This window comes from Phacochoerus africanus, chromosome 15, assembly GCF_016906955.1.
Source record: "Phacochoerus africanus isolate WHEZ1 chromosome 15, ROS_Pafr_v1, whole genome shotgun sequence".
In the NCBI taxonomy this organism is placed as follows: domain Eukaryota; kingdom Metazoa; phylum Chordata; class Mammalia; order Artiodactyla; family Suidae; genus Phacochoerus; species Phacochoerus africanus.
Genome location: NC_062558.1, coordinates 26,328,693 through 26,345,790, shown reverse-complemented (window position 1 = coordinate 26,345,790; position 17,098 = coordinate 26,328,693). Strand labels below are relative to the sequence as shown.

The window sequence follows — 17,098 nt, the reverse complement described above, 5'->3', positions numbered from 1 at the left end:
TTCTGCTTATATTTGGACTAGAACAGTAGTCCTCAAATTTTTTAGCAGCATCAGAATCACCTGGAGAGACTGTTAAGCCATAGGTTCATGGCCTCCATTCCCAGAGTTTCTGATTAAGTTTGTCTAGGGTGGTACCCAAGAATTTGTGGTCCCAGGTGATGCTGTCATCCTCAGTGAGTGGCTTTTATTTCTAAATTTGCTTCATGGGACAAGATGGCTGCTAGTGTTCCGGCCATTAGATCTGCATTCCCAGGTGATGCTGATTCTAGTGGCCCAGGGACCACACTTTGAGAACTATGTACTTGAACCCCATTCCATGGCCACACCCAGGGAATGAATATTGAGTACTAGCCCCTTTTGGCTATAATACCTTGGGTCTTTTTTTCCTCCCACCCTATCAATTTATTTTTCCAGCCCCTGACTTTCTCAGGCCACCTCTGGGATCCAGAGATCTTTGCTGTCACTGCGTAGAAACACCAGACAGCCACCTTCTCTTGCCTCTTCCCAGACGTGCCATCCAGAAACAGAACACTAACTCCCTCCCTCTCTTGGAATCCAAGTCCTCTTTCTCCCATGAGATGCAATTATTTCCTTCTGCTCCAGAAGGATGGTGGAGGGGAGACGCATTCTCCCTCCTGCTTTCGGCCAAGTCGCTTTGTCAATCCCTGTGAACCTTCTCCTCTCTTGGGAATTTGGGGAGGCTGTTTTGCTGGCCATCCTGCTCCAAAGATCCACACTCAGAACCGGTTCCTGAGCTTGAGATGGGGGTAAGGACAATGAAACTACAGAGGGAAAAGCCACAAGTAGATTAATATCTCAAAATATGACCCAGCTAAACAGACCTCGCCATGGCCTGGCAGACAAGAATTGAAAGGAAGCTCTTTTTCTTTATTTCAGATAAGAGGGGGATGGGTCAATCCTAGACCCTAAATTCACCAGAGTGATTGGTCCCAGCCCACTCCTCTCTTCTCTCCACAACCCGGTTCAGCTCCAAAGCCAGGAGCAACTGTCCTCCAGGGTCCTGCCAATGGCGCCCCCTGACGGAATTAAAAGTTTAATTAAACAACTCCTCCATCGACTTCTAAGCAATGCTAAATTAGTTCCCAAATCAGTTACAGTCGAATGCTCTTGCAGCTGAGAAGCTGGGGTGCCCCAGAGTGATCTGGTGAAAATGGAGATGGAAATTCAGAGTCACGGTTCTTGGACTCCGTTTCCCAGGATTGAGGAAGGCGGGGCTGGTGTTTATGGAGGGCCTGCCTCTGTGCCAGGCTCTGCACTAGGAGGGTTTGCTTAGGTTCCTTCATCAAATTCCCAGAGCAGCCCTGGAGGAAAATGGGACTGTCCCATGTCACAGATGAGGAAAACAAAGCAGAGAGGACAGGACCTGGAATTCCACGGAGCAAGCATCAAGCAGCGAGATGGGCCATCCCAGTCTGTTTCACGGAAGCAGTGGTCAGCCTTCTGAATGCAAGAACCTGGACTCTCTTGGTTTTCAAAATTGGACCTCTGGGAGCTCCTGCTGTGGCACAGTGGGTTAAGACCCAAGCCACGGTGGAGGCAAGGGTTGGATTTCCCCTTGCCCCGCCCCACTGCTCACGAAGGTTAAAGCAGCCAACATTGCTGTATGGGTCGCAGCGGCAGCTCGGATTCCATGCCTGGCCCAAGAACTTCCATATGCAGCGGGTATGACCATTAAAAAAAAATGGACCTCTGATCTTCCCAGAGCCTGCCACATGAGCCAGGGGACCGTGCAGGTGTCTCAAATGTCTTTCCTCCAACTAGGCAGCAGGTTTTCCTGACCTACTGCACTTCCACCAAGATGGAGGAAGAAGTGATCGTTGGTTTTTTCTACTGATATACTTTGTTTTGCTTTTGTATTCAAGTCTAGTCACTGAACAATATTGTATAAATGATAGGTACACAATAGTGTGATTCAAAATTTTTAAAGGCTAGACCCCATTCCTAGTTATTATAAAATACTTGCCCTATTCCCCATGTGGTACAACACATCCTTGTAGCTTATTTTATACCTGAGTTTGTATCTCTTATTCCCCCACCCTTATATTGCCTCTCCCCCCTCCCCCTGGTAACCACTACTTTGTTCTGTGTCTGCTCATATACCTTTACTCCTGAAGCAGTCATTTGGAATGTTATCCGCCATGCTTAAGTCTGCAGAAGCCAATTGTAGGGGCTTATTCTTTTTCAAATATTCACATCCACCTTCCTCGGGCCAAACGTGTGTGCAGGTAACCATAAGATGAAAATGATCATGACTACAAATTAGGAAGCACATACAAAGTCAGCCCCAATTCAGATACCCCTTTCTCTTGAACCTGAGTCCCTCTGTGCTCTGGGGCAGTGCTTCTTGTGGGTCCAAAGTCCCCGGGGCTCCCATATGCGAAGCCAATTATCATGTGGATGCAAATTATCGTGATGTGATGCCAGTTATCGCGAAGTGATGCACAGCTGTCCAAATCCAGCACAGGATGCAGGCTTCTGTGATGATGCTGATGTGCAGCTGAAAACACAGTTTACCAGAGGAGGTAACAGTTGAAGAAAAGCGATGCTGAAAGGACAGGGACAGGAGTTAATACCTGCAAGGATGCCCGGCTCTACAAAACAGAGTGGCTTGAACCCCAAAGGTATTCAAGACGCTCTTGGGGGATGTGCTGAGAGCCCCATTATTTTGAGAAAATGATCATCTTGTTCAGGGTTCGGCCAAGTTTTTCTGCAAAGGGCTAGATAGTAAATGTTTTGGGTTTTGTGGGGACACACAGTCTCTGTGGCCTGTTCTCTTTCTTTCTTTCTTTCTTTCTTTCTTTCTTTCTTTCTTTCTTGTTTTAAAGCCTTGATGATGTAAAAATCATTCTTGGCTAATGAGTCCATAAAACTAAGGTCAGGCAGGATTTGGCCCCTGGAATCTTGTTGCTCAGTCTGTAAAAGTTGAATGTGCTGAGAACGGTTATCTGTAAGGCTCTCACAGATACCTTCCCTGACTGCAAAAATGTCAATTAATTGAATTAATTGAATTTTAAAAAATGAGCTCTAAGAAGCAATGCACAATGGCAACATCTGTCCCCACCCAGCATCGACAATAAATCAGTCGATGGTAGTCTTTCTTAGTAACTGAATTCACTCTAAGCCACTTTCTTCAGGGAAAACCCAAAACCCTCCATCTACAATCAGTTCCACACCCGCCAGTGCTAATATTTCTGTTAGTCCAGGCAGTACTGTTCACCTGCTTGCTACATACTTTTTTTCTTTTTCTTTTCACGTCCACACCTGCAGCATATGGAAGGCCAGGGATCAAATGGGAGCTGCAGCTGCCAACCTACACCACAACCGCAGCACCTTGGGATCCAAGTCACATCCGAGACCTACACCACGGCAACAGTGGATCCTTAACCCACTGAGTGAGGCCAGGGATCGAATCTGCATCCTCATGCGTGCTGTGTCAGGTTCTTAACCTGCTGGGCCACAGCAGGAACTCTGCTCCACACTGTCTTATTTTTATTTGATTTTCTTTTCTATGCATGCCCCGCCACAGCACCCCCTCTATGACCCGTATCTTCATGGACACTGTTTCAGGTTCTTAATCCGCTGAGCCACAATGGAAATTCCTTGTCCCATCTTTTTAATCTGTTCACATCCCCTCAGCTTTTTTAACACCCCCAAAGTAATGCTGTACTATTTATTTAAAAATTAAAACTCCAGTTTGTAAAAGATGCAGGAGCTGGCCAAAGCAATTTACATTTCAGAGGGCAAATCAAACAAAGCATGTTTTCTCCAAAGCCCCGGGTTTCTTTCAAGTTTGAAATGACAGTGATTTAAAAGTACCTTACTTTATTGATTCTTTCCAGAAAAACAGGGTAGTTCTCTGGTTTCTGATGGAAGAGGGGGAGGGAGAGGGAGAAGAAAAAAACGAAAAAAGCAGAGAACAAATGTTTAATAAAATGAAAACTGTTCAAGTTAACAGTTGTGCTTCAGTCATATACTGTGAGGCTCTGCAAGGGCGTGGATGGGTGGGATCTGAGGTCTGCTGGAGGCAATGGGAGCTGGACACCCCCTGCTTTCAGAGGAAGGACTTCTTTCATGATGCTGGGGAACTCATAGCTCAGGGAGAGTCTAGAGGGAGGGCAGCCCTCAGCCTGGGTTCCAGAGCTGCACTGGGTGGGGATAAAGGCAGTCAGCACCTGCTCCCGACCTGCCCTGCCCAATCTGAGTTCTTCCAGGTCTGGCTGGGGTTTCAGAAAACACACAGTTGTATGCATTTAAAAGTAGTGTACCAGGGAGTTCCCGTTGTCATTTAGCGGGTTAAGAAACCGACTGGTATCCATAAGGATGAGGATGCCGGTTAGATCCCTGGCCTCATTCAGTGGGTTAAGGATTTGGCGATGTGGCTGTGGCTGTGGCTGTGGCTGGTAGCTGCAGCTCTGATTTGAACCGTAGCCTGGGAACTTCCATATGCCATAGGTGTGTTAAAAAGAAAAGAAAGGGGAGTTCCCGTCGTGGCATAGTGGTTAACGAAGCCGACTAGGAACCATGAGGTTGCAGGTTCGATCCCTGGCCTTGATCAGCGGGTTAAAGATCCGGCATTGCTGTGAGCTGTGCTGTAGGTTGCAGACGAGGCTTGGATCCCGAGTTGCTGTGGCTACAGCTCCAATTCGACCCCTAGCCTGGGAACCTCCATATGCCGCTGGAGCGGCCCAAGAAATGGCAAAAAGACAAAAATAAAATTGTGGCACAGTGGAAATGAATCTGACTAGTATCCATGAGGATGCGGGTTCAATCCCTGGCCTCATTCAGTGGGTTAAAGATCTGGCGTTGCCATGAGCTGTGATGTAGGTCACAGACTCGGCTCAGATCCTGTGTTGCTGTGGCTCTGGCATAGGCTGGGAGCTACAGCTCTGATTGGACCCCTAACCTAGAAACCTCCATATGCCGCGGGTGCAGCCCCAAAAGACAAAAAGAGAGAGAGAGAAAGGGGAAAAAAGAATCTATCCCTTTTCTCTTTATCAAAGACCCCTTCTCAGATCATTATAAAAGACAGATCTTATTTTCTAGGGCTGCCAGCGTAAAAATACTCAGACTTAGTGGTTAAACAAGAGAACTGGGATTTCTCACCACTTTGGAGACCAAGCTCAGGATGTCAGGTTTGATTTCTCCCAAAGCCTCTCTTCTTGGTTTACAGATGGCCATCTGTGTCCCCACCTGGACCATCCCTGTGTATGGACATCCCTGATGTTACTTCCTCTTCTTACAAGGACACCAGTCTTATTGGCTTAGGGCTCTACCCTTAGGACCCCATTTCTTTTTTCTTTTTAGGGCCACACCTGCTGCTTATGGAAGTTCCCCAGGCCAGGGGTCGAATCGGAGCTATAGCCGCCAGCCTACATACACCACAGCCACAGCAACTGGGGATTCGAGCTGCGTCTGTGACCTATGCTGGAGCTCATGGCAATGAAGGATCCCTGACCCATTGAGCAAGGCCAGGGAATCAAACCTGCATCCTCATGGATCCTAGCCCTATTCATTTCCACTGCACCACACGGGAACTCCACCATTTCACTCTTTTAAAGTCCCCATCTCCAAATACAGTCACACCAAAGGTTAGGGCTTCAACATATGAATGGGGGGGGGGGGGCAGTTTCAATCCATAAAAGCACATCGTTCTTGACTTCAAGAAATTTCAAGTCTTGGAGTTCCCTGGTGACACAGCCATTTAGGATTTGGTGTTGTCACTGCTGGTGGCTTGAGTTCGATCCCTGGCCTGGGAATGTTTTCATGCTATGGGTACAGCCCCCCAAAAAAGTCTAAATTAGAGAGTTAAATCAAGATCCAGCTTACCAAAAGAGAGCATGGGTGGCAAAAATAATTTTAAAATAAGACCTTGGGCACTTGCTCAGCGATCATAGGAATACTAACCAGGTGTCTGTGCAAAAATGTTCATATCTAAATACATCATCACAGCCTGCTCTTCCTTATGTTCCAGAAAAAGGCATCATCCTTGTTTTGTTTGTTTGTTTGTTTGGCTTCAGCCCTGGCATATAGAACTTCCCAGGCTGTGGATCAAAATTATAGCACAGCAGCAACCAAAGCCACTGAAGTGACCACATCAGATCTTTAACCAGCTGAGCCACAAGAGAACTCCCTGTCCTTGCATTTTAATTTTCCTTTTGTATCAGTCAGTGTGAACTAGGACATGCTGCAGTAACAAACAACCCCAATTGCTCCAGAGTTTTCCATTTCTTGCTGGTTTTCCATTCCCAGAGCTAGTCAGCAGAGGGCACTGCTCACCCAGTCACTCTGCCCAGGGGAAAAAAGAGGGTTCTGAAGGGCCACACCAGAGCAATTAACTGCTCTAGCCTAGGGAGTGGCACACATCAGGTCAGCTCACCATTTCTTGGCCAGAATTAGTCACACAGCTTTAACCAACCACACAGGGTCTGTCCTGGCAAACACAATTTTACTGTATGTCCAGTGGTGACCAGAGGGCAAGGGGACCTGTATCCTTGTCCACAGGAGTGAGCCTCACAGGACACAGTGCAGGGTGGCAGAGGAGCTGAGTGGGTATGGAAGGACCCACAAAAGATACTCAGCATGTGACTGACACCTGGCACCTCTCCAGCCTAGCACACTAGCTATTCACCCCACTGCCACCACCACCACAGTTCAGATAGGGCCATTTGATTCATTCAGAGTCACTAACACCAATTTGGTTTTACCAGAAAGATAGGGATTTTTTTCAGCTTTATTGAGATATGATTGACAAATAAAAATTGAATGTATTTATGGTATATATTTTTACATTTACTTTATTGAGGTATAGGTGATTTACAATGTTGTATTAATTTATGCTGTACAGAAAAAGGGACTCAGATATATATATGTGTGTGTATATACACACACACTTATTTATTGATTTATTTATTAAGCTTTTTAGAACTGCACCCTTGGCATATGGAAGTTTGCAGGCTAGGGGTCAAATTGGAGCTGTAGCTGCTGGCCTGTGCCACAGCCATAGCAATGCAGGATCTAAGCCGTGTCTGCGACCTATACCACAGCTCACGGTAATGCCAGATCCTTAACCCACTGAGCGAGGCCAGGGATTGAACCTGCATCCTCATGGATACTAGTCAAATTTGTTTCTGCTGAGCCACGATGGGAACTCCCTACATACATATTTATATACACATATATACATATATTTATATATACATATATATTTACATATACATTCTTTTTTATATTCTTTTCCATTATGGTTTATCACAAGATAATGAATATAGTTCCCTGTGCTATACAGTAGGACTTTGCTGTTTATCCATTCTTCATAGAATGGTTTGCATCTGCTAACCCCAAACTCCCAGTCCCTCCGTCCCCCCACCTTGGTAACCATAGGTCTGTTTTCTGTGTCTGTGAGTCTGTTTCTGCTTTGTAGATAAGTTCATGCATGTTGTATTTTAGATTCCATATATAAGTGGTATCATATGATATTTGTCTTTCTCTGACTTACTTCACTTAGTATGATGATCTCTAGGTCCATGCATGTTGCTGCAAATGGCATTGTTTCATCATTTTCGTGGCTGAGTAATATTCCGTGGTGTATATGTATAAGGTATATGTTTTGACAGGTGTATACATTGTGAAATGATTACAATGATCAAGCCCATTAACACATCCTCACCTCACATGGTTGAGTATGTGCGTGTGTGTAAATCTCAAGTCTTCAATATGCTATTATTAACTATGGTCACAGTGCTATACATTAGGTCTCCAGAACTTCTCCATCTTGTAAATGAACATTTGTACCCTTTCAGCCACACTGTCTTTTATTCTCCACTCCCAGCTCCTGGCAACCACCAGTCTACTCGCTGCTTCTACAAGCAGAACTCTTTAGATGCCCCATATCAGTGAGATCATGAAGTATTTGTCTTTCTGAGTCAGGCTTACTTCATTTAGCATAACCCTCTCCAGTTTCATTCAGGTTGTTACAAACGGCAGGGTTTTCTTATTTTTTTTTTTTTTATTGCTGAACAACATTCCATTGTACATATATCACGTTTTCTTTGTCCATTTATCTGTCAATGGGGAATTTCCACTTGGCTCAGCCAGTTAAGGATCCATTGTTATCACTGCTGTGTCACAGGTTCAATCCTTGGCCTGAGAACTTCCACATGCCATGGGCATGGCCAAAAAAAGTTCCAGTCATCTGTCAACAGACACTTTGGTGGCTTCCTCATCTTGACTACTCTGATAATACAGCACTGAACATGGAGGCCCCTAGAACTCTTCCAGATAGCAAGTCTTCTTTTTAGGATACATACCCAGATGGGAGGTTGCCAGATCATATGATGGTTCTATTTTTAACTTTTTGAGGAACGTCCGTACTTTTTTTTTTTTTTGTCTTTTTGCTATTTCTTGGGCCGCTCCCGAGGCATATGGAGGTTCTCAGGCTAGGGGTCTAATTGGAGCTGTAGCCACCAGCCTACGCCAGAGCCACAGCAACAAGGGATCCGAGCCGCATCTGCAACCTACACCACAGCTCACGGCAACGCTGGATCCTTAACCCACTGAGTAAGGGCAGGGACCGAACCCGCCACCTCATGGTTCCTAGTTGGATTCGTTAACCACTGCGCCACGACGGGAACTCCTGGAACGTCCATACTCTTTCCCACAATTGCTGCACTAACCTATGTTCCCACCAACACTGCACAAGGGCTTCCTTTCCTCCACACTGCACCAGCCCACCATCTTTTGACTTTCTGATAATATCCACTTGAACAGGTATAAAGTACTATCTCTTTATGGGTTTGATTTGCATTCCCCTGATGATTTAGCGATGCTGAGCATCTCTTCATGTACCTGTTAGCCATTTGGTTATCTTATTTGGAAAATGTCTAGTCAGATTTTTTTACTGAGCTATTTGGGGTTTTTGTCTGTTTGTTTGTTGCTCTTGAGTTGTATGAAAGAAGGACCCAGATTTGAGCCGTGGAAAATATCGCTGGAGTCTACTAGGTAGAAATAGCTCACTGATTAATGAAGCCAAACAGAGGAAAAGAGAGTCAAGAGATGGAGAGACATGGACATCAACTGCAACATACTTTGAGGACCAGGTTCTAGCCATCCCTGCAGCTGGAATCTTCCCTTGGGTATGTGCGTTAGACAAGCCAGTATGTCCGCTTTTTGCAAGACTACCTTGAGTTGGGTTTTGGCCACAAGTTAATGAAAAAGTCCTGACAAACACAGTATTGAGGTTGCCTGCTTGCCTGTGTCCCCCCTGCCATCCCATCCATCTGTGTGAGCATGGACTTGTCACTATGTTATAACCTAGGGATGGGAGCATGCTGGGTGCCCAGAGTGGATTCATTAAAAGGCTGTTGAATCTTCATGGTTATCTAAGGCTTGACAGCTGGAAAGAGAGACAAGATGTGGTCCTTTCATCTGTAAAATGAGGAAACCAATATTCCAAAAATAAGGGATGTGATCAAGGTTATGCAGAAAGTTTACAGCAAAACAGAGTAGAATCTGGGATTCCAGACTCCCTGTAACAAACACTCATCAAGACTTGTTTTTTAACAACCGCACCCATGGCATATGGAAGGGGTTGAATCTGAGCTGCTGCTGCCACCTTTGCCACAGCTGCAGCAATGCTGGATCCTTTCACACACTGTGCAGGGTGAGAGATTGAACCCGCACCTCTACAGTGACCTGAGCCACTGCAGTCATATTCTCAGCCCACTGTGCCACAGCAGGAGCTCCCATTCACCAAAACTTATTTTTGTTTGCTTTTTAGGGCTGCCCCGACAGCATATGGAAGTTCTCAGGCTAGGCGTGGAATTGGAGCTGCAGCTATTGGCCTACACCACAGCCACAGCAACACGGGATCTCTGCAACCTACACCACAGCTCACGGCAATGCCGGATCCTTAACCCACTGGGCGAGGCCAGGGATAGAACTGGCATCCTCATGGATACTAGTCATGTTCATTGTCACTGAGCCACACCAGGAACTCCTCATTCACCAACACTATTGATCAGGAAAGGAATTTTTAAGTACAGGAGCTTCGTCCCTGTGGCTTAACCAGTTTATCCCGTTGTGATGACCGCTGCTTTCTTCACCCATTTGTTAATTTCTGCTTTTGAAATTGATCTTGGTCGGTGAGAAAATGTCTAATGACCTACCAGTCTTAATCTTGATGTAATTTCAGTTTGGGGATAGGAAGCGTTAGAGGAGGGTGTGTGTGTGTGTGTGTGTACGTGAGAGAGAGAGAGATGGAGAGAAAGAGACTGCAGTGACCATTAGAAAGCTAATCACAATTAATCCACAAGGGAGTTTCCTGCTTTAATGAAGCCATTAGCCAAAGACCATTCTGAGAAAGAAAATGTTAAGACGGAACTCTGAGCACATTACCTGTAATGAAGCTGAAAATGGACTTGGGGAATGTCTGTGGTATTCTTAGCATCTATAATAGCCAGTGTGCAAACTGCCCAGATTGCAGCTCCAGCTCCAGGAATCCTGTGGACCCAAGAGAAGACGTGGCAGAGGGTTAAGGAACTGCTTGGCTGATGGGCACCAGAATCGGAAAGAGGCTTGCTCTCTACTTATTACTGATGACTCTTTCAGCTCTGCTCTTGTTTAATGCAAAAGGTCATTTCTGTGTCAGTGGCTTTCCTGGAGGAAGAACTGAGAAAAATCTCTTCCCTTGCATCTCTTGCTTCAAAGTGGAGCAGTAGTTCTGGAGAGGGACTTGGGGAGAAGTTGACCCAAAGGGGAAAAGCTACCAATAGATGTTCCAAAGCCACAGACATTTTTCATCTTCATTTGGCCATAGAGAAACGGATTACAAAAGTACAAGCAGGGCGTGCTTACAGACTCAAAAGAGAAGGCGTTGTCTTTATCACTTTGCAAACCACCGCATGCGTGAGATGATGCTAATCATTTTGCATGAAGTCAATAGGAACGGGATAAACCAAAGTCCCTGGACCCCTCATGGGGCAACAGAGGAAGACAGTTGGGTTTGCCGAAAAGTCTGCACAAAACAATGAAGCCACTCTTACAGCGATGTTGGGTCCACCCCCAAGATCATCTTCCCATCTCCAGGCCCTTAGCTGGAGGTATGCCAAAACATCTGCACAAAACAATGAAACCCAGTGGCCTGGTGCCCACTACCAAGGTGTAGGGGTCATGGACATTTGGGGGTAAAAATTGCCTGACTCGCTGACCTTGTGGTGGTCATCTGTTGTGTGGTTTGCCTGATGGGAAATCCATCCATTCTGTCTTCTTCTGATGACACAGCTCTGAATTCTTTTTTAACACTACCTCTTGCCAGTTGGAGTCCTTCTTGGTAGGCATGTGGGTCGGAGTGGCCCCATCCACCCCTTGGTAATGGATGGGCACCATGATAAGACCGATCAGCTTCTGCCTCCCGAAAACTTAAATCTTAAGCAGAGTCACTCAAGGATAGAAATGGTTGAAGCTGGGAGTTCCTGTCGTGGCTCAGTGGTTAGCAAATCCGACTAGGAACCATGAGGTTGCGGGTTCTATCCCTGGCCTTGATCAGCGGGTTAAGGATCCGGCATTGCTGTGAGCTGTGGTATAGGTTGCAGACGAGGCTTGGATCCCGAGTTGCTGTGGCTACAGCTCTGATTAGACCCCTAGCCTGGAAATCTCCATATACCATGGGAGCAGCCCTAGAAAAGGCAAAAAGACAAAAAAAAAAAAGGAAAGAAAGAAAGAAATGGTTGAAGCCATTCGCTCCACGTCACTCTGGAGACACTGCCCACCCTTCTCTCTTTTCAATACCCCTGGAAGCTGTCCTTGGTCCTGCCTCTCCAAAAAGCTTCTTCAGGTTTTCCTTTGATCCCGTGGGTATCCTAGGACCTACCCAGTAAGAACCCACAATTCATTTCCTGTGGCTGCTGTAACAAACGAATACAAGTTTATCATATAAATAAGTGAAAGTGAGCCGTCAGAAATGAGTCTTAGGGGGCTGAAACTCGGATTCGGCAGGGCCATCTTCCCTCTGCAGGCTCTAGGGGGACATCGCTTCCTTTTCCTGCTTCCCGAGGCAGCCCACACCTCCTGGATCCTGATCATGTATCACTCTGACTTCTGCCTCCATCACCCCGTCACCTTCTCTTCATCTGACCACCCCCCAACCTGCGCGCGCCCCTGCATTGGCTCCCTCTTACCATGATGTTGGGTCTGCCCCCAGATAATCCAGTATCATCTTCCCATCTCCAGATCCTTAGCCTAGTCGCCACTGAAAAATCCCTTTTACCATGTAAAGTAACAGATGCACAGGTTCTGGGGATGAGAACATGAGCATTTTTTTTTTTTTTTGGTGCTTTTTTTAAGGACCGCACTCACAGCATATGTAAGTTCCCAGGCTAGGGGTTGAATTGGAGCTACAGCTGCCGGCCTGCACCACAGCCACAGCAACACTGGATCCTTAACCCACTATGTGAGGCCAGGGATGGAACCCGCATCCTCATGGATCCCAGTTGGTTTCGTTACCACTGAGCCATGACAAGAACACCGAACACGAGCCCCTTGTGTTCTCCAGCTTACCAGAGCACCTTCCTGCTCAAAGTAGCCAGAGTCCATGTCTGTTGCTTACAGCCCAAAACCTCCCTGATGTGTAACTTTTACTCGGTCTGTGCCATGGAGAAAAAGGAAACATATTTTTCTATTGTTGTGGAAAAAATAAGGAAAATGCTCACAAATAAACTAAAAGTAAATTGTGACATGTTCTTGGTTAATCAGAGAAGAATTTCGCCCAGGTTCCTAAGGTGAGGCTGCTGTGTCGTGTCTAAACAAGGACAGCCTGGCACACACCTTGCAAGGCTTTCCCCAGCGCCCAAGAGAACTGCATGGCTCCCTTGACCCAGATGTGTCTGGTTCTCCCGGCAGGATACTGAGGTTCTGAATACTGCCATCCTCACGGGAAAGACGGTGGCTATGCCCATCAAGGTGGTCTCTGTGGAGGAGAACAGTGCAGTGACGGATATCTCGGAGTCGGTGGAGTGCAAGTCCACAGACGAGGATGTCATCAAAGTAAGTGATTCCATTAACCCTCTGGTGCAGACTTCCTGTGGGCAGCCCATTGCCTATGGGAGTTGAGGTGAAATCAGACATTCAGCAGGTTGGTTTGTGTATACCACCCTCCCGGTGGATTCCCCAAACTTTTTTCATTTCTATCTCTTAATTGGACATCATGCCAGCCTAGGTTTCATCAACTGTGCTCTGGACCATGGGTCAAGCCCCAAACACCTACAGTAACCAAACAGGTTTTTTTTTGTTTTTTTAATGTTGAGTCTTTTTAGGCCCATACCCATGGCATCTGGAAGTTCTCAGGCTAGGAGTCAAATCAGAACTGCAGCTGCCGGCCTACACCCCAGCCATAGCAACACCAGATCCACGCTGCGTCTGTGACCTACACCACAGCTCATGGCAATGCCAGATCCTTAACCCGCTGAGTAAGACCAGGGATCAAACCGGCATCCTCATGGATACTAGTTGGGTTCTTACCACTGAGCCACAACAGGAACTCCCCCAAACAGGTGATTTCAATGAGTGAAGTGGTAAGTCAGGCATGTGCCTCGTTCACATGCAACAGTCAACTCCTGCCAATAGCAGCCATGAGTAAATGCGAATTCAGGATTGTTCTATCTTCAAGAGAAGGTGCAGATTTCATAAAAGTCACCTTGTTTTTCAGTGTTGGCCACCAAATGTAATTTTTTTCAAAACTCAACTACGGTGGGTAAAAAGTAAAATATAAAATACCCCTACAGCATGGGTCCAGCCTACGGGACAGCCATTGAAACCGCTATTCTGTAGGGGAAATTATGAACCTTGGGCCAAATTCAGCCCATGGCCTGCTTTGTAAATATAGTTTTATTGGAATGTGACTGCTCAAATCTATTTCTTTTCTCGAATTTTTTATTGAATGAAAGAGTCTTTAAATTGCACATGTGGAAGTGCTTTATAATTTTCAAAAGTTTTGCCCACAAGGTTTCATATAATCCCATAATGATCCTTATTTTTCCCCCTACCCTTATATTGCCCCTCCTTCCCACCACTGGTACCCACGGGTTTGCTCTCTATACCTGTGAGTCTGCTTCTTTTTTGTTTTATTCACTAGTTTGTTGTATTTTTTAGATTCCCGATATAAATGATAGCATACAGTATTTGTCTTTCTCTGTCTGACTTATTTCACTAAGCATAGTGCCCTCCAAGTCCATCCACGTTGCTGCACATGGCAACATTTCATTCTTTCAAATCTATTTCCATATTACTAAGGTTGCTTTTAAATAGTTTTTACAGGGAGTTCCCAGTGTGGTGCAGCAGAAATGAATCCGACTAGTATCCATGAGGATGCGGGTTTGATCCCTGGCCTCCATCAGTGGGTTTAAGGATCCAGTGTTGCCGTGAGCTGTGGTGTAGGTCACAGATGTGGCTCGGATCCCGTGTTGCTGTGGCTGTGGTGTAAAAACAGAAGCTGTAGCTCTGATTCGACCCCTAGCCTGGAAACTTCCATATGCTGCAAGTGCAGCCCTAAAAAGAAAAAAAAGTAGTTTTCACAGAAACCATATGGCCCGGAAGTCTGAAATAGTTACTGTTTTGCCCTTCAAAGAAAAAGGTATGTCTAGAGAAATCCCTGCTCTAGAAACTAAGTGTCTTGAGGGAAGGACCCTAAGTTTTGGTCTTTTCCGTCCACAGTTCCCATGATCCGTCACCCACAATGCCGCTCAGACCGTAAAACAGTCAGGGTTTTTCCAAGCCAGAAACTAAGCATTTGGCCTTTCTTTGTGTTTTTTGAACCCTAGCCAAAGAAAAACATAATATCCAAAAGAAAGCATCCACATAATGCTTTTTTCCCCTTCAAATCAAGTCTGACAGAGAGTAATTAGTCTTGCTAGGTTTAAACAACTTGTGTGAGCAGAAAAGAACCTTACAGACCAGACATTTGATGGGGATGCCTAGGGTGTAGAGGGGAAACCTGGGATCGGGGGTGGGGGGTGGGAGGGGGGAGAATCCTTCTCTGCAGACCCCACCCCCAGCACGGACACCACTTTGCTAAGATTGTCCACCGCAGTTGGTGCCAGCATCACAGGGCGAGTTCACACAATTTAAATTGTTATGCCATGGAGTTCCTGTTACGGCTTAGCAGGTTAAGCAACCAGTGTTGTCTCTGTGAGGATGTGGATTCAATCCCTGGTCTCACTCATTGGATTGAGGATTTGGCGTTGCCGCAAGGTATGGTGTAGGCTGCAGATGTGGCTTGGATCCCATGTTGCTGTGGCTGTGGGGTAGGCTGGCAGCTGCAGTTCTGATTCAACCCCTAGCCTGGGAACTTCCTTATGCCACAGGAGCAGCCATAAAAAAAATAAATAAATAAAAATTAAAATTGTTATGCAAACCCTCCAGTAGGTGGCAGTAAAGAGTTCTAACCCTATCACCATTTTCTGACTGTGGAGTTGTCTCAATCACCTGGGAAATGAAGTGTGACTAATGATAGCACTCAGCCCAAAGAGCTTTGTAGAAGACCCCCAAATCTATAGGAGGAGAATGAGAGGGAACGAAGATCATAAAAAAAAAAAATCCTCCAAGGGAAATACAAGCTTAACTTAAATTCTCTAGGAGTTGGGTTCAAAATAAGTAAAAAGAAAGAGATGGTGTTCCCATTGTGCCTTGGCAGGTTAAGAACTTGACATAGTGTCCATAAGGATTTGGGTCATAGATTCGGCTCAGATCTGGTGTTGCTGTGACTTAGGCCAGTAGCTGCAGCTCTGATTCGATCCCTAGCCTGGGAACTTCTGTATGCTGCAGGTGTGGCCCTAAAAAGCAAAAAAAAAAAAAAAAAGCCATTGTGTTAAGGATTAATAAGTTTCATTAAACAAATAAAATACAGACCCAGAAGCCAACACAAGGAAAAGACTTACCTCTGAGCCTGGCAATTCCCGTGACGATCCTACTGGGGAAGCCAAGGGTTACCTACTGGACGCCCACAGGTGTACTTTGTGTGGAAGGCATCGTGTGGCTGAAAAATCAGAATTGGATGTAGTTCATTTCAAGTGTATGATTGAGTGACATTTTAGGAAACTTACTGAGTTGGTAACCGTCCCCATGACCCAGTTTTGAAATATTTTTGTCACCCCATTTACTGTTAATCCCCATTCCCACCCTCAGCCCTGGGCAAACACTAATCTACTTTCTGTCTCTATAGATTTGCCTTTGGGGGGCATTTCACATACATGGACTCATACAGGATGTGGTCTCTGTATGAAAGAGTTTGGCAATCACTTTGTACATAATCTCTTTTGGCACGTGTATGGGTAACCACAGAGGGAGATGTCATTTTATAAAAATGAGATCGTGTCACACAAACTGTTTTTTTTTAACATGGACTTTTTAAGTTGGCAAATCAAACTAACAAAACAGAAATAGACTCATAGACATAGAAGACAAACCGATGGTTGCCAAAGGGGAAAGGTAGGGAGGAGGGATAAATTAGGAGTTTAGGATTAACAGAGACACACAACTGTATATAAAAGAGATAAACAACAAAGACCTATTCTACAGCACAGGGAAATATATTCACTATCTTATAATAACCTCTAATGGAAATTCATCTGAAAAAGAGGACATATATATGTGTGTGTATGTATTCAATTATATATATATATATTCATATACATATTCAGGAAATTAACCTGAAAAGAAGACATGTATATGTATTGTTTGTGTATGTATACATACGTACATACATATATAATGTCATTTTGCTGTACACCTGAACTTAACAAAATGTCATAAATCAAATGTACTTCAATTATAAACAAATAAATAAATAAAGGAAAAATGTTAAGAACTGGCAGATCTACAGACACACAAACATGCTACAGCATACCTTTCTAGCCTTCAGGTAATCAGCGGTAATTACAAACTGATGTCTTTCTTGGCCTTTCTCCATGCTCATCTGATCATAAACACACACACATCAAGGCATGTGTGTATACATCTGTATTTTTATTATTATTATTATTATTTTGCTTTTTAGGGCCGCACCCGCGGCATATGGAGGTTTCCAGGC

General features: G+C 45.3%; 1 protein-coding gene across 1 annotated transcript in view; it reads left to right on the top strand.

Moving 5' to 3' along the window:
* Positions 1 to 17,098, top strand: part of TMEM132C (transmembrane protein 132C) — a 399,704-nt gene that overhangs the window by 353,774 nt on the left and 28,832 nt on the right. Inside the window, exon 5 of the mRNA XM_047761948.1 lies at positions 12,916 to 13,059. Within this exon, the coding sequence (XP_047617904.1) occupies positions 12,916 to 13,059 (144 nt within the window). The remainder of the gene's footprint in view (positions 1 to 12,915; positions 13,060 to 17,098) is intronic.